At 42.6% G+C, this 22,898-nt stretch overlaps 2 protein-coding genes across 2 annotated transcripts; one reads left to right on the forward strand and one right to left on the reverse strand.

Moving 5' to 3' along the window:
- Positions 1-496: 496 nt before the first annotated feature.
- LOC125023741 (TOG array regulator of axonemal microtubules protein 1) lies at positions 497-13,722 on the reverse strand. The gene is made up of 23 exons (XM_047611238.1): positions 13,415-13,722; positions 11,763-12,942; positions 9,431-9,491; positions 7,788-7,916; positions 7,373-7,639; positions 7,006-7,286; positions 6,691-6,914; positions 6,227-6,327; positions 5,985-6,149; positions 5,802-5,870; positions 5,364-5,536; positions 5,118-5,280; positions 4,787-5,023; positions 4,195-4,327; positions 3,897-4,002; positions 3,479-3,714; positions 3,226-3,384; positions 2,907-3,033; positions 2,696-2,811; positions 2,423-2,606; positions 2,071-2,290; positions 1,893-1,982; positions 497-1,798 (listed from the first exon to the last, which is right to left on the reverse strand). Exons 2-23 carry the CDS (start codon positions 12,795-12,797, stop codon positions 1,545-1,547), a joined length of 4,530 nt encoding a protein of 1,509 aa, XP_047467194.1. The 5' UTR covers positions 12,798-12,942; positions 13,415-13,722; the 3' UTR covers positions 497-1,544.
- A 1,462-nt stretch (positions 13,723-15,184) lies between these two features.
- LOC125023632 (kelch-like protein 28) lies at positions 15,185-22,886 on the forward strand. The gene is made up of 6 exons (XM_047611021.1): positions 15,185-15,360; positions 16,218-16,478; positions 16,563-17,200; positions 17,292-17,735; positions 19,049-19,257; positions 19,354-22,886. The coding sequence occupies exons 2-6, from the start codon at positions 16,218-16,220 to the stop codon at positions 19,515-19,517; spliced, it is 1,716 nt and encodes a 571-aa protein (XP_047466977.1). The 5' UTR covers positions 15,185-15,360; the 3' UTR covers positions 19,518-22,886.
- Positions 22,887-22,898: the final 12 nt, after the last annotated feature.

Here is a 22,898-nt window from a genome sequence, read left to right on the forward strand (position 1 = left end):
GCAGCTGGCGTCAATCTCTGGCGTGCTATTTCCAAACGGCAGCTATTTTCATGAACGTTATTTGGGTTTTATTTAATTCCGAACCGGCCAGCCGACCTTATCCATCATATTTAATCCCAGAAAAGCCAATAAGAGTTATATTATGAAAATTGAAAGCATTGCAGCGTTCATTTTTTTTTTTTTTACTGCTTGCTAAGCCTACCTCGTTTTCAAGGCCTTGGAATATGTGAAACATTTCTGTCTCTCTATCGCCATTTTCTGTTCTTTTCCGTGTTTAGAGAAGTTGTCACCAAGAGGCGTTAACTTTTCACAACATGCTGTATTAAGCAGGTGCAGACAAAAAAAAAAAAGATAAAAAACCCTTGTGAAGAATCTCATGTTTATTCAGCACCCGTTAATAAAGGTAAATGAGGTAACTTAAAAGGCTTTTAGTGTGTTTCTTCGATAGAATTTGACTCACTTTCAAATCCTTGAATGAGGCACACTGAAGTAAGTGTTACAGAAATAGAACGGTTTATTTATATATCTCTTTGCTCTCGCTCACAAACAAGTTCAATATAATTTAACAATGGAGTTAAAAGGCTACTTGAAGACTGGCACTATACCGAAGACACAATCAGAGCTGGGCCTTTCACCGTACCTCAGGCGACCACTGGAGTCAAACTTTCAGTGCTGTCCCCATCCAGGATCGTTAGCTTCACCTTGATCTAGGCATCCGTGTATACACACACGCACACACACATATATATATGTATATATATATATGTATATATATATATATGTGTATATATATATATATATATATATATCCTTAACAAAAATATAAACAGTTTTGATCCTGCCAGCAAATTTTGGTCATGCAAAAGAACAAAAACAAAGAAATAACAGGAGAGACAGTACCAACTCAGCACATCATTAATATGACTTTAAAACCATTACACAACAGATAAATTATAACTGTACCATCATACAGATTAAGCTAATACTGTGCAAATACACGTTTGAGCTGTACAAAAGTAGTTTGTACTATTCTTGTTAATCACGAACCTTGGAATCAACTACGTAAGACATTTTAAAAATATTACATCACATCTGATGAAACAGCAAAAATATACAACTCTGGTGTCCCTGTCTTTTTCCTCTTCTTTTTGTGCATTTGAATTTTACATTCTGCAATTATGTCTCTGATTTGTCTACAGTACATGTATAGATTATGGAATAAAAAGCAATGACAATCATAGGATAGTAAAACGTGAAACTCATGACTCTATCATGATAATGAGCTACTTTCAAAGTGCAAGAGAGAGCAGGTTGGATTATGTGTGAAACCTGATGTCAGTATATTACAAATGTCCATGCTTCTGTACCAGAAGAAATCTCACTGAGATAAGAATAAGCTCCTAATTTCTCTTTATTAAAAGGACTTTCTCTTTATTGATATAAAAGTGCAGGCACTGTAAGAAATGTAGAACATCTCTGTCTTCAAGTAAAGTCAGTGTTAATGGTGCTCTCTTCCGACAACTGCGCTTGGATTCTGCTTTACCTTAGGATAAGGTTCTCAGGAGCTCATTTAAACTTTTATGGATGTTGGCAGACTGGGAGGCAGCGCACTCGCTCAGGCTCGGCCCCATCTGGGCGTAAAGGGCTTGGCACAGGTTGGCGGTGGCGCCCCTTACGCTGCCGCCCCGGCCGTGAATGGTGCCGCTGTGAGTGGAGGTGCCCAGGAGGTGCCACAGCAAGGGCAACACCTTCTGCTCCACCACCTGGGGCTTGCGGGGGTAGAGCTCTGTCACCAGATCTGGACATAAATGAGGAGATGTGTTGAGAGATCAGCGCAGAAGAAGCTGCAACCTTAAGCAGCTGATGATTCAGAACGGTTACGCCAAACGTACCTGCAACCTTTTCAATAAGGTCCACCTTCGCTTTGCCACTTAAAAACTGAGCCTTGGTGCAGAGAGGCTGAAGAAGAAGAATGTTATTGTCTGTAACAGAAAAATATACAGTCAAACAGTTTTCAAAATCAGATTTAACCATAAATTTCCATTTGAATGCTCATGATTAGAGCAGTACCAAGATTCAAGACAAGTGCATTAATGGCTCCAATAGCAGCAGAGTAGATGGCATTGTTCTTGGAATTGAGGTGATTGTCCACAATGGCTGGGACCAGGATGTTGACCACCTGGGACAGGTTGTCCTTCAACAAGTGGATGATTTTCTGGAGAGACTCCAGGGCGTACAGGTTGACCTTGCTGTTGGACTCCTGCAGCCGGGCTTTAAAGGCATCAAACACCTGAGAGATGGGAGAGGATTTACACTCTTTATTCTGAAACAGGTCTGTGTGTTAACTGAGAACCACGACAAAGCATATAGCAAAGAGATATTGATGCAATTTGAATTAATAAATAAATATGTTTGTACTCACTGGGAATATACTATTGATAACCATGTTGGGGTTGTGTTGACAGTCGGCCACTAGCTGGTCGATGCCCTTGATCCTCTCTCTGAAGTCCTTTGAACTCAGGAGACCTGAGATCTGCTTGATGTATTCAGTCTTGTCCGCGATACTCTGTGTCTGAGATCTACAGCTGTAGTGGTTATTGGACTCCCTGTGGGTGACACATCAAACAGTTTACTATAAATATAAAGCGAAGCATGCGGGAACCCTTTTGCTGCACTGCTTGTTATCTACACTCACCTGTTGGTCTGATTGAGTGGCTCTCTGTTGAGAGACGAGGCCCTGACCGTCCCGCTGCCTGGAAGGGAGCGTCTGCCCCTGGCCGACTGAGTGTCTTGGGGCATTTCACCGAGACCCTAAAAGCCCCGAAATGTCCAGGTTAGAGGACAGTATTAAACTTGTAATAAAAACCACCAGTGAGCCAGTGAACACACACAAACACCACAGATACCTTTGTTTTGAGAGTGAAGACAGTGTCTCTGACAGTCTGCAGATCTTTGGTAGGAATATATTTCTCGAGGATCTTGTCAAAATCAGGGTGGGAAGACAGAAAAAGCAGCATTCGACGACCAAAATATCTGTTGGGTGAACCAGTGTTAGTCAGACATTAAAAAGTGCTCATATTATCTTTCTTGTTTTTCTGTATATTTAGTATTTTTGAATATTCATTTGTGTAATCACAAGAGTTAAATCTATGCTCACAAACAAGTAAAGGTAGTCAACTAGGTTCTCACATGGAGCAACACAAGCTTTCTAGGGTTTCTAGGTACCTGGCTTCCTGTGAGGAGTCTTGTGTGAGTTTGGTGACAGCAGGTAATATTCTGTCGGTGAGATCTTTCCCCCCTGACAGGAGACGTGCTGCACCGACCTTCTCCACCAGATTAGCCAGATGTTGAGCGGTGCATTTCCTCACCACCGCATTAAGGTGACTAGCAGCAGATGATAGGAAAAAAAATCATCAATGCAAAAGTACCTATCACAGTTCAAATAATGTATTATTTATTCCTCATATATTATTCTAACCCGAGTCCTCCAGTGAGTAAAGCGTTGATGCTACGAGTTGGCGTGCAGTGCTGCACCATGCAAACCAGGGCTGCATCCACGTCCTGCCTAATGAAGGCGTTACTCTCTCCGGCCTTCTGCAGTAAAGCTTTAACTGTGCCCTCTAGCTCCTGGTCCATTGCCCTCTGCAGGTGTCTGTACAGGTCAGCCAGTGTACAAATGGCAACTCTGGACACGCCTGAACGCAGGTTCTTCACCTAAACAGATGAAATATTAAATCTTAAGACGTAACAAAAGCCTTCCAGCAACAACCAACAAGAAAAATAAAGACATCTAACTCAAGAGGCTCTCAAAGAAGTGACTAATGAAATTAATTTGTAACAGCACAATGAATGGATGTCAAAGGGATGTGAGAGTGTTACGCAATGAGTTATATTACCTCTTGAATAAGAGACAGGCAAACATCATGAAGCCTTCCCTGAAGTGTGTCTGAGTGGTAATGAGCCAGAGAGCGCAGGAATGTCAGACCCTCTATCTTCTTCTCCCTTTGTAAAAAAACAACAAAAAAAAACAATAAAATAAAATCCAAAAATATACACAAATTGGAGTCTTTCTTGGTAAATGTAATGTTCCACAAAACTATGTTTGCAAAGTGGTATATTATATTTCACATGAGACCCGGGCATGTAGAAACCTTCGATTTGGCGTGTCAGTGTGATGGATTGAGTGTTTCTCACCAGTCTTCAGAGCTCAGCAGGGTAAAACTTTGCGTCAGCGCCAGGTCAGGTTTTGAAAACGGACACAGCTCTGGAGGCTCGGAGAGATTTTTCTTGTGGCCCACAGTACCCGAGGAAAGCTCGTCTAAATGGCCTGTCAGACACAACACAATACACAACACACACAGGTTCGGTGTCATGTAACATCTCTATCAGACTGAAAGCAAGCAGTGCGTGTGTGTGTGTGTGTGTGTGTGTGTGTGTGTGGGCGGCGGTGCATTAACAGGAGGTTGTCAAAACAAAGCATTGTGGCACATTAACCGAAACAAACATCTTATTCACCTATGCTCCGATGGCTCTTACTGTCTAATTAGTATTTTGAATGTTTCTATAAACAAAGGCTTATGAAAGCACTGGTTCATCTGTTCATAATCCAGCTGAAAATTGCTAAATTCCAACTCAGTGTCAGGATTGTGAGTATAAAAAAAAATAGCAACAGAGAACATGCTAATGATTCACAGCTACATTTTCCGACTGCATTAAAAGGCAGATATTAAAGTTTGACACTTTGTGCAGCATGGAGTGAAGTCTAAGACGTCTAAAAGTGACTGACCTGAACTATGGGATAGCGATGGTCGGGTTCTGCTAAGGCTCGGCGCCCTCCTGAGGCGGGACACATTTTTTGGGTTGGGTGGCACTGTAGGGGGACTCGGGTGGTGAGGTGGAGTGAAGCACTTTATTGGGCTTTGGGGCCCTGGTGGACTGACAGGACTGGTGGGACTGATGGGGGACTCATCAGAGAGAGGCTCCACTCTGCTGGATGTCAGCGTGTTGCCATTCAGATGCAGATCTACAACAGAGAAGAGCAACATTTCAACTCTAGCTGCAACCGTGATCGGAAAAGACCAACAATTTCACATCACCACCTGAATGATGACACTTGCCTTTGATGTTTAACGCTTCTGTGGGTGAATCAGACAACATTTGTCTGACGCGGTGGCGGATCTTGTCTCGTACCTGGTCCCCTTGACTTAACTGATCATCCAGCTGAACCAGATGTTGGAGACGTGTCTTATCCCGGCCAAACCTTGTGTTCTTCATTCGCTCCTGCACATGAATTTGTATCATCAAAATGTCAACAAAAAAAAAACATTCAAGACTTAATAACATGGAATGAAAATGGGACTAACCTTAAGCTCATCTGGACGTGGGCTGTCATCGCCGTCTAGCTGACTGGCACACAGAGCATGGCTGAAGATGCCTGCTGTGGGATCAGTGGGGGGTTTGGCTGCAGCCATATTCCCCTGCTCAAGTGACAAGGCGGCTCCTGGACGGCTGGAGGACACTGCGGTGCCAAACATGCCTAAGAAGCAGACAACTTGAAAGTATGACTGAACTGCTGCATAAACTAGTGATGACATTCACATTTTTTTTCTCCACTCTAATCACAGTGGGTGAAATGTGTTTGTATTCAAGAGCTGTACTAGAAAACAGAGCCAATAAAAATTGTAATTTGTGACTGTTGAAAGCTTTAAGAAGGATTATATTAAGGTGCTTTCTGTTGTGTGAAAGATTAGCAACAAAGTGGACACTCAAACAGTGATCATGACCTTATGACAGAGACTGACCTCTTCCAATCACTCCTTCAGGCATGTCTGTGCCTGGTGAACTCCTACTGCTGCCGTAACTCTGAGACCCTAAAGATCAAAACAGAGGATTAATAATTCATTTAATTATCCAATTACCCACAAGGTCATTACAAGGTATATCTGGGAGAACACTTCGTTGTTTGTTTGTCATGGTTTGCTGACCTTTTACAGGCTTTAGAGCTCTGACTGATTCACGGATGGATGGTTTGACTGGTGGAGGAGATGGTCCAGATGTCTCTTCCTCAGTTTTGATCGCTCCATTAGAGTAAGTGACTCTCTGCCCAACAACACCCACCTCCGACGACAGTTCGTTCTTCTGGGACGACGCTTGTAGGAGGAGAAAACAAAGATGTAAATAAAACTCAAGACATTGCAGCAAAATGGGCAAAGCCATCTACCTATACCTTGAAGGCTGCTGAAGTCCATGGATACTGAAGACCTCAGTTTTGCAGAAGGCACTCTTGCAATGCGAGGTTTCATTCCTGCAGAGGCAGAGTTCCTGGGACTGTTGACAGATATGACAAGTGAGAAGTTATGTTGGGAAACTGCCTAGAAGTGTTGAACACATGATCATACAACACCAGATGGTTTTCCTCAACTCAGACTTGTTAACAGCCCTGTGATGTTTATTCAGGTAACTAAAATATAACAATGCCCCAACATAGAGTATTCCTTCTTAAAAATTAACACAGGTTCTCTAGTGGACTAAAGAAACCTATGATACAACTATAAAGCTTTTATCAAGAGCTTCTCATGAGCGTCATCTTGAGATTCTGCTTAAATGACAAATCTATTAAAGGACAGACACAGTCAGATCATATGAAATTGTGGAAGGACGTCCTAAAAAAGCAAAAAGTTAATCCTTCACCTAGTTTTGATGCCATTGAAGCTGGAGTTAGCGACTGAGCTCAGACTGGAAAGACCACTCTCACTGGCTGAGCTGGTGAGCACTGGAGAAGTGTGTGACGGTGAGTCCAGACCCAAGTCAACCCTCACAGCTGAGTCAGGGCTGTCAGGATCTGGACTACCAAGGCCCACTTTGGCCCTCTTCTTGGCAGCGCTGTTGCGTAATGAGCGCAGTGAGTTCAGCATCTGTGAGCAACATACAATTTAGCATAGAGCATAAGAACAACAACAACCATCCACCCCCTGGACCGTGTTTATTTCAAAAAGGTCTGCCGACCTCCTGCATGTCCAGAGGATCCTCCTCCTGAAGATCTTGTGCTGCATTGATGCTATCAGAGTCAAAATGAAGGTTCTTTTCTAGATGCTGGTTCTGAGGGCTTCCTGGATCAGTGGCTGTCTGACCATTGTAAGACTGTGTCTGTTCGGCTGGAGGGACTACAGGTGAGATAGAAAGGGTTGTTCTGGTGTTACTCAGAGCCCGCCGGAACGATGAAGTGGATGAAGAACTCACGAGGGAGGCACGAAGAGGTCTGGGGGAGTGTCTGCTAGAGAGGTCTCCTAGGACAGGATAGAAAAAGGCAACAATTTAACAATAGAAGTCATAACAATTTTACGTATGGGCTTACATGTTTTTACTAGATTACCCTTTGCTGTTGTGCCCGCCGTGTCTCTCCAGGGACTGGTTTCCCTTTGGTGAGGGCTGTTCTCTCTCTTGTTGGGCCAGGTGTTGGACATAGAGAGAGAGGAGTCTGCATGACGCCGGGACTGAGTGGGGGTAAGCATGCCCCCTGGGAGCGTAGCCAGAGGATAGGATGGCAAAAGGAAGGAGCCGGATGTGGTAGGGTTTGAGGGGAGGGAAAATGTTCGCTCGACACTCGGGTTCCTCGGGAGCATGCGTCCTTTGGGAGCCACTGTGAGACACCAGACCCATGAAACAAAGGTTACGATTGTGATATGGCTAAATGCTAAATTCAGCATTTTGTTGAGATACCAAAAAAAAAAAAAAATGCATTGTACATTTGGGAAGTTTGCACATCTTTTGAGGTAATTACTTCTTACCGACATCCACGTCTGAGAAGTTAGTGTTTTTAAAGATGTCAGGCTCTAGGTTGAGGCTTCCGCTTCTTCTGAGGCGAGCAGGAGACTCCCTCCTCCTGGAGGACTGAGGCTTCTGTGGCTCTACAGAACCTACAGCAAAAACACATTCTCAAAACAGAGAAGCAAGACTCTCAAAGAGTAACTACAATGACAGCCATAGGCTCTTTGTAAACGATTATGTAGAAAGGTTAAATCGATCATACATTTCCTGCCTCATCCCATTGTGTACATGATTTGATGTCAAATTTAGAACTATTATGTATCTCAGTACTATTTCCTTGATGTTCTATAACACATGTCTGTGAAAATTCTCATCAATCAAGGTTATGACATACCAAAATAAGACTTGCCTTTGTTTAGGTATTGGCTTCAGTTTTTGGATATTTGCGCCATTAATTTAATGTCTAATCTCAACGGTGTGACATAACTAATGTTCATGCATGTTTGGTTTAGATATTTGTTCGTGAACAGTCGAGGGAGATCTGATTCTAGTGGCGTACTTTGCTGCAGAAACTTGATAAAGGGTCACATCCCATCTTGACTATTAGTACAGATGGCTATGTAGACCAGGTCAGACACAGCTGCAGTCCTAAAAACTTGACATTTACATGTTACACAAGAGTGGAACATTTTAGCTGAGCACACACTCAACTTTAACAGGGGAAAAACAACACTGCGTTCAAATATTCCTGGCACGCCTCCCACAATTGTAATCTTCATTTGAGGATTACTGCCAGCATGTGCCCCAATTACACAAAATCATGTAAGTGGCAGCGGTGGAAGTGAGTCTAATCCATCTGTAAGCAGCCAGAATCAAACAGCCAGTGGGTCAAGGAGGTAAAATATAACAGAAAATATACTGAAACAGCATAGCTTTTTTAAAAGAAGGACAATAAAGTAGACAGTAATAGCTTTGCTGTTAAATAGTTTCCTGTCATAATTTAGTCACAAAATTGTATTAAAAAGGAAAAGTCCTATTTAATACTTTTGTCCAACCTATAAAACAGTCGATCCATCTTTAAATGAACTGCATTCTCACCCCATTATAAATCCGCAATCCAATGTTACACACATAGCAGCAGCAACACTGCATGTTTTTCCATGTCCTTGCCACTGATACTGATATTCAGCTATGTTTTGCTATATAATCTCTCTTCATAGCTGATCAGTTCTCTACATCTCTACATAAGTCTTTACATTTTAGGATCCAAAACGGTTGAAAACTTAACGTATTAAACTGTTGTTCCACGGAGAGTGTGCAGTGTTGCAATTAACAAGAGCAGCTACACCATGTTAGATTTGAAGTGTGCGACGGCAGTTTCTGCGAGTGAGTATTCACCTTAACATACAACAGCAGCATGGTGTAATGGTTACGTCTGCCATGATGTGAGGCTACTATCTGTAGCAGGACAGCAGAGTTCGCCTCAGGGATTTTAGTGACATGTGGAACGTTGACTCATTTGACTCAGCATGCTAATCCAATCCAAAGCTGCTCTAAATGGAGTCAAGCCGAAGTTGACCATGACAACCAGTTACCTGCACTAGTCATCTCGCATGGAATTAATGTGAGTGCGGTGTTGAGTGAAGGGAGACCTGGCACTTACTGAAACTGGGTATGTAGGTTTCTGACTTCCTGAAGAGAGGGAAAAAATCCTCACTTGCCACCTAGGAATCGGAAAAGAAATATTTTTAGCAACAATAAAGATTCAGCAACGTAAAACAATACTTAAACATTACAAGGACCCGGGTGTAATTCCATCCACTAATGTGAACAAAGGGATGTCGCAGATATTTGGTAAGCTCAGGCAAAGAGATATTTCCCTTTAAGTGGGTCTATCGCAGCTGTAAGGGCAATTCATCTATATAACATCTACTGTTCTCATTTAAGTTTAACTGTGATGAAAAATACCTACAAAATCTATAAATTAATGAAGCAGAATGATGACAGATTTTTGTATTAGTGCATGCATCTCAGGCTTCGACACTAGACAGTGTGGCTGAATCCAGTGCTTCTGCCTACAATCTGACCAACACTCACTGCAGAGCACTCGGTGTGATTGCAATCAACAGTCAAGCAGTAAATAAGCCACGTTTCACAAGCCTAACCCCAGGATATCACCAATTATGTTTCACGCCCCCTTCAGTAAGTGTGCTGTGTGGTAATGGGGTTGCTGGGAAACAGACCCTGCAGTAAACACAAGGTTTTTTTTTTTTTTTTTAAATGGAGGCTCTAAGCTGCTGGATAATAGTTCCTAGAACAAAATACAGTTCATTCATACCTCATAAAACAAAGCCACTTATCAAAACAAATGGACATTATTAGATAAAAGCTGGTCAGAGACCATGTTTAGCAAATCACTCTAGTTTGTCAGCTAATATTATATAAATATATATATATAATAGTTACCCACTACTAAACCAACTAACTCCAAATAGAGTACCTGTGAGATTTAATATATATATATATAGATATATAGTAATTACCTCTTATTGTTTTCTGTTTTAATTTGAGCTTAAAAATACCAATCTATTGTTAAAAGCAATGAGTATCACTACCACTTTCAGTCATTTTGCCTATAGCACACGGTGCTCATCATTATATTGTACATATATGTACACACTGAAAAATCTGAATTTATAGAAAACAGATTCAGCTTGTCTTTGGGTGTTATGAGCGATATTGATCTATTTATATACTGAGAGATATAAAATAAAACAGTGTTGAAGTTTGATAAATTAAAGTTTTATTTCAATTGTTGTTATAAGAGCCAAAATTACCCAAGCTTGTTTCAAACACAAATGTTTACTAAACTGTAAATAACCAAATCATACTAATGTGAATTATATAATCCACATTAGTTGTTGCCATAATTAATGGTAACATCTATAAGTAATTTCAGAAAAAAATCAGGGTACGTTAATTTCCCAACTATAATGTTTTGTTATGATGTTTTAGTTGTTTACAGACACTGTTGTTCTTGGGGACGTAGGGGAGCTCAGTCGGCAGTGGCTGACGTAAATATGTTGGTAGAAGGAAGGTTAACCAAACAGTGTGGCAGCTTGACCGCAACTATCAGTGTCACAACAGTGGATGCTGCCAGTTGTGGCAACGGTGCCATTGTGCAGGAAAATGACTCATCTGCTGTGTTTCTTCCACGAATAGTGCCACTGCTACAGGAATGCTCTGAGACTTGATCTATCTATTTCTCTCTCTCAGTGCCAAGATTTGCAGAGAATTGAGAGCTGCATATGCAATGGTACAATTCTATTGTTCTCAGATGCAATTCATTTCTAAAAATAACAGGCTTTTCAGACATTATGGGGTGCGTCTTGGCAATCTAATGTGATGAGAATAAAATGCACAAGCAGGAGACAGGCAAGCTGCAACCCTCCCTCTTCGCTGCTCTCCATCCATACTGCACCACGAGAGATAAAACTATATTTAGGTTTGTCCCTAACCATAACTGCCTGAGGAAATCGCCTATGCTAAGATTTCTAAGGATCTCAGGGTCTTTGTGTATGACTCACCAAAAAAACAAAAAACAAACAAAAAAACACAAATACTATCCTCATTGTTTTAGGATATTCTATCCTAAACACTTATTTCAAATATGACAAGCATATTAGTGCACATAAAAGCTCTGTGCAGACTGCCAACATATTAATTGCTAAATTACTTCAAATTTTCAACAGCATGTTTTTTTTTTAAGATATTATATAAGATATTAAGTCAAAAGCTGCTTCATTAGTGATCATTGAGAGCTAAAATGGAAAAATTTCTATCAGAATATTCCTCTAAGCTGGATGTCTTAATTTAGCAGGGAAACATGCTGCTAATGAAAATATACGCTCAATCAGTGAATATTATCCAAATGGTTTAATTATCACGAGAGATACGCGGAAATGTGGCGAGAAGTCTGAAATGATGGGTCCCACCTGTTCAGAGCACTTTCCATTAGATGTGTTATGCTGCTGCTGCTCATTCTCAGTGGATGAGAAGCTCGACATCTCCCAGGGTAGTTTGTTCTTCCCTTTACCTGCGCTGACAATCCTCCTTTGAAGTGGGAGGTCATCCGTGAGTGAGCCTAAGCTGCCGTAGCCATACAATCGGTCAGAGTCTGGCTCAGTTCTGTGGCTCCTTGCACTGCTTACCCGCCCTCCATTCATCACCCAGTCCAGATCAGCTCCAGAAACATACTGTAGCGAGCCCCGCTGTCCTGGTTTAGGTACCACCAAGCCGTACTCCACTGCCCCCTCCGAGGAGAGTTTTGGAAGAATGTGCCTCGCTCGTCGTGCCTGCACAGCCGCCATCAGACCCTCCGCGTCCTGGTTGAGCTCAACCATGTCCACAGCTTTCATTAAAGGCTGCTTTTTCCCTGTGTCAAGGCAATAGTCAAAAACAGCAAACAACTCAAGAGCAGCATGACGGACCTTCCTTTTGCTGTCCGCCAGGTATGGAGCAACCTCAAAACAAAGCTTGGGGATGTTGAAATCTTTCCTAGGATGAGTGAGCAAAGCTGCCATTATGACATTAAGGACATCTTCTCGAACCCTCGAATTCTTGTGTTTCAAGTTGCTGATTACAAGATCTAATACTTGCTGCGGTGCAACAGTTTTCATCAGCTGTCGAAACACGTTGAGATATTCATTCCTGGTGACAGTGCGAGTGTCCCCCAGGGCTTTGAGGGCCACTAAGACTATATGTTTGAAATATCTGTCTACACCTGTATCTAGTTTCTGAATTAGCAAGTTTAAAACTTGTAAGGTGCCATACAACACCTTAAAATTGCTGTCATCCAGAAGTCGAGGAAGAAAATTGATGAACTCCTCAATACTAGCAGAGGGGAGTGACTTGACGTCCACTTGTGAGAGGACGTATTTGAGCTCTTCCACACCATTTGTGCGATTCTGGTAATTCTTCGGGTCCAGAAGCTGCTCCTGTAACTCCTGGGTGACCAGTCCAGGTATCATCGTTGGTGGTCTTTGTGGATGCGGTCAAATTTGAGAATCCAAGGAAGCAAACACAATCCTGTGAGGACAACCATGTTCCTCCTCTTTACTTCGTGCTGTCATCCTGAGTGGCTGTTGATGGGAAACCACTGTCATGTTTCTCAAGCTGTGGATCCAACACATTAAATTAACACTGATAATAATGGATCAAAAATATCTGGTAACACAGAGCCAAGTGCCGGTACGTATTATAAGTGAGAGTGTCTTATTGCTCCATGAATCGATCACCGTGATACGGCAGATTAGGGGAGAGGTACACAACCACTTGTGGCTCTAAGTAACGGTAGTTAGGAGCACAATCACTGAGATAATCTCCACATTATATCCTCCTATTGCATCATTTGATTCAATAAAGTAGCTCGTTTGGAGCCTCTGCCCGTTATATGCTAGGGTGTAAAGCCTTCAATGGGCTTACAGTCAACCCTGAACTACTCGTTACCGTTAAACTGTGCAATTAGCGTAGCAGCTACATGGAATCTTGGCTAACTGAAACGGTGCTAAGCTAACTCCGCTGATTTTGGTGGTGGTGGTGGTAGTGACAGGGCTAGCAAAGTTAGAAAAACAGCCAGAAAACAAACCTTGCATTTCTCTCGTCCTCTTCAGTAACGCCAGGGGAACTATTTACTGTTACGTCGTCCGAATGTCCATGTCGCGTTGCGGCGGCTACAGTTCTCTAAGTGCAGACATGTCTCCGGTTGTCGTGTTAGCTGCCGTCTGGAGTGTTGAATGTTTGGGAGCTACGGAGGTATTCACCTCGACCGGGGAGCCCACACACACACACTCTCTCTCACACATACATACACACACACGCACCGAGGCTGCAAAATGGCGAATACATGTCGCAAACGGAGCGCTTCCATGGTGACGCGAGTTTCATGGTCCTCCAGGAGAAGGCATCATCCTCAGAGACAGAGAGAGAGAGAGAGCGAACCAGAGACATTAACATATCTATTTTACTATTGTATTCGATTAGGTTTTGAACTCGACTGGAACGATATATATTGTGCAAAACTAAATGTAATGTAAAACTTGAATGTAAAAATATCATCATGTTTTTTTGTTCATGAATCATGACAATGGCCAGATTGAATTTATAATAAACCTGTTGATTTTATTTGGAAAATTCACATGTAAAAGAATGTAAAAGAAGAAGACATTTAAAGAATACATAAAACATTTGTCCCGAATGTACTTTGTTTATTTAACCAAATGCCAAAACCAATTTTGCCTTATGACCAGTGGTTGCTCTCTCTCTCTGTCACACACTCTCTCTCTGTATATATGTATATATGTATATATATATATATGTATATATATATATATATATATATATATATATATATATATATCATATATATATTATATTATTAATAATCAAATTGTGCTGTGCGTGTGTGTGACTTATATCATCCTCTCTCTCTCTCTCTCTCTCTCTCTCTCTCTCTCTATATACATATATATATATATATATATATATATAAATCCTATGTCTTTCCAATAAAGTTTGAAAATAAACGAAATAATTAAAATGAAATAAATAAATAAAATTATCCTCACAGAGCTGCAGCGCCGAAGACAGTGAGGAAAATTGGACGATACAAAGTCCAGCATGATCATTTTTGCCTAAATTACATACAGAATGCACATACTAATTGTTCGACCTATGCGCCTCACAGGGATGATACAACACAAATATAGCCTAACTTCAAAAGTATCATAGGTTTTTGTTGTAATATATAATTTCACAAGGATATTTTGAGGTATGGTGCATTTTAAAGGATATATTGTATTCACTGACAAATGATAGTCTACAGGCTATACGGGATATTTTTGTATAAATACTAAATATTATGTTTTTGAAGAATATAAAATATGCTTGTGGAGCCATTCACAGCTTCGTCAAAATGTAATAATGGACGATTACTAAACGACTAAAACGTAGAATAAATAAAATATTGTACATAGACTATAATACTTCCAGTAGCGTCTTGTTGTACGTGATAGATGTAGGCTATATTTTACTTAGTTCACAAAACGTGTTTTAAAATCTTCCGGCTTAAAATATGACTATGTATATTATATTTTTATTTTATTTTATTTTATTACAATAACACAAATTTTCTTACATTATTAATCGAGAATGCATATGCGTTATGTATACATTTTAATTGTTCTTGTTTGCAAGACTTGCATTGGTTACATGCATTGTTCTGGTGTTTTTGTTTTTTTCTACCTCTATTATAATCATTAGTAAAGCTCTCGTCGTGGCACATTTCGTTGTCTGCCATTAACGCGCCTCTTCCGTGTAAACAGCCGTGAGTGTCGTTTTATTTCGAAAAGAGCGGAAGTGTGTGCGCCGTCCTCGGAGCTCGTTATTATAAGAGCCCGTGTGTAGCTTTGTGGCTAGGTTTGGCACTAGGTTGTTTTCTTGGTAGCCGCCCGGGGTTCTCACTCGTCGCCACTGAACTCCGCCACTGCAAAACCGGTCATCACAGCGGCGCAACAGACGGACCATAATTTACAGGTACGCTTTCCCCCATTTGGCGATATAAAGTGTCATCTGAAAGCCAGCTATAACGTCACGTTTCGTATCTGTCAGCCATGTTACTGTATATCAATCAATGATGCAGCTAGCCACAGGAGCCGTGTTTATTTTTAGCAGCTATAACCTGCGCTGGCTGCAGTGCAATGAAACGCAAACGTGTTCCCTGTGCGTTTGCTAAAGTCGAAAAATCGCTCGCGATGCGACGCCGACGTGAACGTTGCAACTGTGATATCCGTGCGAATTTATTCCTGCATCAGCCGAGCTGCTTGTGGGCTTTACAGTGTGTTGGCTAGCGTATTAGCTGTGCGCTTATTTAAAGCTAAAGGGTAGCTGGTGAGTTCTGATCTGGCCGTGTCCTCAGTTCAAAAATCACGCCGAGGCCCCAGTCAACAAACTGACAAGTTATTCCCATTCGCTGTCATAAAGCCTAAATATGTAGTGTTTTATTAATGCGGTTGACGTTAGGTTTACCCACCAATGTGAGCCCTTTCTAGCTACTATGTTAGATTGACTTTAAGCAGCGTTAGCACTGGATTAAGGGGATCCTGTTTCTTTAGCTTGGCTCGCAGTCCATTGCTAACAGATCCGGCTGCAATAACTGCAGTATTGATGCACTATACTATTCACGCCTGCTGTCATTGCATCACGTCGCATAGGCCAGCTGTATGTTTAGAGGATTTTTTCCAGGCATGTTGTTGTCTCAGGGCCAAGATGACACCTGGACCATTTCCTTCTGGTGGATGGGTTGATGTGTCAGTCAGTCAGGCGGCTTCACTGAATCTGTAACCGCATTTGAAATGTCAACACTGCACTGATCTGTACATTCCTGCTCTCAGATGGACCAGCAGGACCAGTCCTATATGTTTGCAAGTCTGACACGGCCTCACTCAGAGCAGCTGCTGCAGGGCCTACAGCTCTTGCGGCAGGATCACGAACTATGTGACATTGTCCTGCGTGTGGGTGATGCCAAGATCCATGCTCACAAAGTAGTGCTGGCCAGCATCAGTCCTTACTTCAAGGCCATGTTTACGGGTAACCTTTCGGAGAAGGAGACCTCCGAGGTGGAATTCCAGTGCATCGATGAGACCGCTTTGCAGGTATGCTCGGAGCCAGCAGACACTAGCCGCACTGATTTACTGCTGTAAAATGGTTTTGTGACACTTTTACTCTTTCTCCTCCAGGCCATCGTTGAGTATGCCTACACTGGCACAGTGTTTATCTCCCAGGAAACGGTGGAATCTCTGCTACCGGCTGCCAATTTACTCCAGGTTAAGCTAGTACTTAAAGAGTGTTGCTCCTTCTTAGAGAGCCAGCTGGATGCTGGGAACTGTATAGGCATCTCCCGCTTTGCAGAGACTTACGGCTGTCATGACCTGTGCCTCGCCGCGACTAAGTTTATCTGTGAGAACTTTGAGGAGGTTTGTCAGACGGAGGAGTTTTTTGAACTCACGAGGGCTGAGCTGGATGAAATTGTGTCTAACGACTGCCTTAAGGTGGTCACGGAAGAGACTGTATTTTACGCCCTGGAGTCGTGGATCAAATATGATGTAACTGAGAGACAGCAGCATCTGGCACAGCTGCTGCACTGTGTTCGCCTTCCACTCCTCAGCGTCAAATTCCTCACTCGCCTATATGAAGCCAACCACCTTATACGAGATGACCACGCGTGCAAGCACCTGCTCAATGAGGCCCTCAAATATCATTTTATGCCCGAGCACCGGCTGTCCTACCAGACTGTGTTGTCGGCACGGCCCAGGTGTGCCCCGAAGGTGCTGCTCGCGGTCGGAGGCAAGGCCGGACTGTTTGCCACACTGGAAAGGTAAAGTTACCAATGTCTAGATAATAATTAAATGCTGTTGTTGAAAACAAAGTGACTAATTTTTTTTTTTGTTTTTGTTATCTCTTTTCAGCATGGAAATGTATTTCCCTCAGACCGATTCATGGATAGGACTGGCCCCTCTAAGCGTACCCCGATATGAGTTTGGAGTGGCGGTGTTGGACCACAAGGTGTACGTGGTGGGAGGCATCGCCACACACATGAGGCAGGGCATTAGCTATCGGAGGCACGAGAGCACAGTGGAGAGCTGGGACCCCGAAAGCAACACGTGGACCTCGGTGGAGCGAATGGCCGAGTGTCGCAGCACACTGGGGGTGGTGGTGCTGGCTGGAGAGCTGTACGCCCTGGGGGGCTACGACGGCCAGTATTACCTCCAGTCGGTGGAGAAATACGTTCCCAAGTTGAAGGAGTGGCAACCGGTCGCTCCCATGACAAAGTCCCGCAGCTGCTTTGCCACCGCTGTCCTGGATGGCATGGTGTACGCTATCGGAGGGTATGGCCCAGCTCATATGAACAGGTAACACTGCTGAGAGCCCACCATGCATACCCTATGCAACTCAGACAGTTTGCAGGATAGATTATAACTGGATATCTCCCACTGGTTGACAAATCGCTGCACCATTTATTCTCGTTCAGTTTCTTTTAATGCATGACACAAGAAAGACTCCACACCACAGGACTAAACATTTAGTGGGAGGCAGCTAAATGTTCCTACAGTTCACTTTTGACATCAGCAACACAGGTTTGTGGTCCTCTAACGCACCTATGTTAAAATAGTCTTTGATCCCATTTATAAGCCAGCAGCCCTTTTAGACCTCATAACCTGACTTTCTCTATCAGGGACTTGTTAGTTATTTAATAGAACTGGCAATCAAGTGAAGGATATCAAGTGTTGCTGAGAAAAGGACCAGCGCTCTGTTAATGAGTGAAGAGGAGTTATAACAGAAGTGGCTGCTGATGTTTCATTGAGAGGGTTTCTGCCTGCGTGTTGCCGTGGGTCACTAGAGAGCAGCGTCTCTTGTTGCTTGTTTCCTTGGCGCCCGAAACCCCTCAGGAGAATGTGTTTGGACAGAGAATCTTTAGGGACTACTTTTTTTTCCTTCCCCCTGTGGCTTGTATGTCCTTGCATACTGCAAAACAGTCCCAGATTGCCAATGTTCTAGTGTCCGTAAGGGGTTACATTCGGCTGTAATTCATCCCTGCCTCATTACCAGCTGTGTATGTGCTTGATATTCAAGTCAAGCAGCTGGACTCAACTTTTATTGTCTCTGGCTTGAAATATGTGTTTATATAGTGTGCACATTGCTTAATTACATTTGCACATGTAGCAGGTTCGCTACTCCTGAGTAAAGATATGGTTCAGATTCCTTGAAATCTCTCTGCAAGCAGCCCCGCAATATCCAGGTTATTATGCTTCTAATGGCGTAATAAAGAAATATCATTCATAGCAATCAAAAACCATAAATGATACATGAGGGATGTCTGCAAGAGGGCAAAGAAACAAGCTGGAAAAAATAGTTTATACATTTACAAACACAATGCACTGCTTTTACTGACTGACTGACTCAATACAGCTACTCCAGAATGAGGACAGGAGTTTATAATGCCTTGTTAACTGCACTGGAATCATCTAAGTGTTATCTTTATTTATCAAACACGTTTCCAAACCTAGGTTTACTACCTTACTTCAGAACAACCAGATTTTCGAAGAGTAGCGTAACATTTATATGTATTTTTCTGCTAAAGCAAAGCTGTATACGATTGGGGAAAAATTAGGTAGAACCTCATGGCCGTGTGTTTTGTTAATTGTGCTTCATCTGCTTTAAACAGCGTGGAACGGTACGATCCTAGCAAGGACGCCTGGGAAATGGTAGCCCCCATGGCAGATAAGAGGATCAACTTCGGCGTGGGTGTCATGCTCGGCTTCATATTTGTGGTTGGTGGACACAACGGAGTGTCCCACCTGTCCAGCATTGAGAGGTATGACCCACACCAGAACCAGTGGACAGCCTGCAGGCCGATGAACGAGCCCCGCACTGGTGAGTTTATGTCAAACATTAGGGTTGTGTATTTTTTTAATGAGGTTTTTGTGATGTTTTGAGCTACATGTGACTCTGGCATTCATTGTGTTGCAGGTGTGGGCTCTGCCATTGTGGACAACTACCTCTATGTGGTAGGAGGTCACTCCGGGTCATCCTACCTAAACACTGTCCAGCGTTATGATCCCATCTCAGACAGCTGGTTGGACTCGAGCGGCATGATGTATTGCCGTTGTAACTTTGGTCTGACTGCCCTTTGACCCATGGCCCAGCCAGCTAGGATCAAATGAAAGAACTTAGACGCAAAAACTTTTCTTTTTTGTTGTCTCCTACTTCCCCACATTCATCCTCCAGGTGCAGACGAGCGTAGCTGCACACCTAAGAGAACATCCGAGAGCTTGCTGGTTGGATGGATGTGCCAGGCTGGCTGGCTGGCTAGCTAGCTAGCTAGCTAGCGGGGGACCACAGTCATGGCTGCAGAGATGAGGGATAGATGAAGGTCACGCGGCTCAGCAAGGAAGATGTTTGGATGGCCGCGGAAATAACCGCTCTGCTGCTGCTGGACCACAGTGAGGACTTTGAGCCATGTCCCAGAGGATTGTGGGGGATAATCTGGTCAATTATGTTTCAGAATGCTCTGTCATGTTTGTATTTTGTTCTTCTTCGTGTCCTTTGTTTTCCCTGCTGCAACCAGAACTATGTGTTCGAGTTTTGTAGAACGCCGCAGTTTGCTTGTGTATTTGTATGGATATGTGGTTGTCGGCCATGTGGCGTGTATGTTCGTGTGTATGCTCGAGGGGTACGTGCATGTCAGATAGGACTGTTTGTTTTGTTGCGTGTCTCCGTGCGGAACTGACGCTCGGACTCAGCGACGCGGTTCGGCATCCAAATCAGTGCTTCACAAAAAAATAGAAAAGTCGGAATCTTTATATTTTCTCTAAAAGGGCTGCCTTTCTCTCGTGTAAATAGTCAAAATGAAATATATAGATATGAATATATCCTCTAGTGCATTGCCTGTAAATGTTTCTTCTGCACTGGGTCACTAGTGTGTGCGCGAATGTGCGTGTAGTTTGATTCCCAGGATCACTGTAGAGGTGAATGACAAATTCTCCTGGGAACATTTGCCACTAGTTTTTGCTTCATCCTCAGAGCCATTTAAAAAAACAAAACAAAACAAACAAAAAAATACATGCGTTCTGGCCTCTGTTACATCTTTCTACAGCCGGGTCATGCACTTGCTACTCTTCACAATAGTTAAAATCGACCTCGGCCCTCTTTTCACCCTTTGGTCTGTACACAATACTAACTGGTGCTATATTTAGAATTCAGGATTCAGCTGTTTGTCTGTGTCGCCTTGCCGTTATGTCAGCCTCTGTTCGCATCCACTACATTATTCCGTTACATGTTAGTTGTTTACTTTGCGTGCACTTAACACACACACACACAAAATCCCAATGGCCCCTAAACATGCAATAAGATAAAGCTCTACTGAAAGGGAACCTTCGTGGTTGGACAACCACAGACTCTCACATTTCCTAAAATCCTGAAAACTTAACACTAAGCTCTTTTTTTTTTTTTTTTTTTTTTTTTAAACATTGTTTCATATGCTTGTGTATTCAAGTTAACATTCTCTTTTATATTGGCCCTGCTGTTGCAAGATATCGGCATGTTTCTTCAGTGTCTGTTGCCAGTTGCCAGCGTACAGCCACTCTCTTGGCTATGTACAAGACTTCTCCGGCCTGTGATTGGGTTTGACTCCTGATCTTTGCGATTACTAACCAGACATGTGACCCTCATGTGTCCAGGTCTTGCTTGCAAGCTCAGGTTTGAGGTGACATGTCCACGGCTTCATGTGAAGTGCCAAAAACTCCCATCTTTTACGCTCCCTCCCCAGTGCTAGAACATAATCCCCTTGTGTGCCACAGTTGACACATGTCCGTCTCATCCCTTATTGTTAATGTGTTAGCATTACATTCTTCCATGTGTTCACATGGAGATGGACGTTAAAGCACCAAGGGCTGTGCTGGCTGACTCAAGCCACCACTGTCACCTGTACCGTGTCCTGGGTGAGAAATCGGGAGTGCGCCCCAGGGCGTGTGTGAGGCTGGCTGAGGGTGTCGCTCCGCACCTTTGTGCTCGACTGACGACACTTCAAGCAAGGCACAGCAATAGAGCGGGCACCCGGCTAGGAGAAGGCTAGGTGTTGTTGTCTCCGTTGAGTCGCTGTTCAAGTCTAGTTTGAGTTGCTTTGTGCACTGATGTTTGCACATAAGTGGAAACTTTAACCAAGCTCTGCATTGCACTTACCAAACTATTTGATACATATTGTAACTTGTACATACGTTTTGATTTAAGCTAATGGCATTTAGATAATGCAATAAGACTTCTGTTCCCTGTGTGGATGAATATGTTTTGTTTCTTTTAAAAAGCCAAGGCATCTCATATTGCTGTAACAGAACCCCCCCACATGGCACGTCTGTTCAGTCCATTCACGCTGTCGGCTGGTAATGTGGACGCCTAATGAGATGAGACATCAAATGGTACCACTGACTTAGCCTCAACCTACCAGGCGTCTCGTGTTGCCATTTTGTCGTGCATGCTGGTTCATTCGTGTAAGGCATATGCTTATTCAGGCCAAGAGTTACATTTTTTTTTTTTTTTTTTTGCTGGCCAAATCACGAGTTTAAAAAATACACAGGTCTTACAAACACTACACAGACACGTACTTTCACTTTACCCCTGCCTACTCGAAACTTCATGTTGAATGACATTTGCCTTTCAAGTAGGTCAGGGTGTCACTGGTGAGACTTTCAGTTCGTCAGATTGTTTTGCATCACCATGATTACTTTCCTTTGTACTTCAGATTTCTTTTAGTAGTAACCCATAACCGATATGTACTTTTTGCAAATGTGTCATTTTATTTTTAAATGACATGACTATTTTTGTATTTATAATTTGTATTGTTTATGTTCTGTAACCTAATTTGTTTCCCGTCTGCTGTAATCCATTTTGTCTGTCACTTCGCCACAGCACAAGTCACGCTGGCGTAATTCTGTGCTGCTGCCGTCATTCATCTAGCATTAATGTGTTGTGTTCAATGATTTCTGTGTGGTAGCTACTACTTTTAATGAGTTTTAATAAGAGAGGCTGGAAAAAAAAAAAAAAGATCTGCAAACGTGAATCTGCAAAAAGAAGGGATGTGAAAATTGAGTTTGTACGCATTTTTATTATGGCCTAACCAGTTCCATGTTTTGCCACCACTCTCACCAAAGTGCTTGTACAAAGAAAGCGGATGGATGACCAACACCTGGTCTGCCACTCTAATGTTTGCGTCTGAGAGAATAATCCTTTTGAAACTGATGTCAATGTTAGCCAAAACGACCACTCTGCTTATTTTACATTTCCCATTGTGTGTCTGGAGTAAGGTAACGATCTTGAATTTTATATCCTGTGGATTAATACTGGAAGTACAAGATAACATTAGGTGTTAAAAAACAAAAAAAAAAAAAAACTGTAGCTTTTCACATTTTATCATGTTTGATTGAAGACATTTTACATACATTTTAGTCAGTTTGTGTGGTGCAGTTGTACCCAGTTTAAAATAAAATAAATGCCTGCCTTAAAAGGTACTGTCTGCTCTT

This window comes from Mugil cephalus, chromosome 17 (assembly GCF_022458985.1).
Source record: "Mugil cephalus isolate CIBA_MC_2020 chromosome 17, CIBA_Mcephalus_1.1, whole genome shotgun sequence".
In the NCBI taxonomy this organism is placed as follows: Eukaryota; Metazoa; Chordata; class Actinopteri; order Mugiliformes; family Mugilidae; genus Mugil; species Mugil cephalus.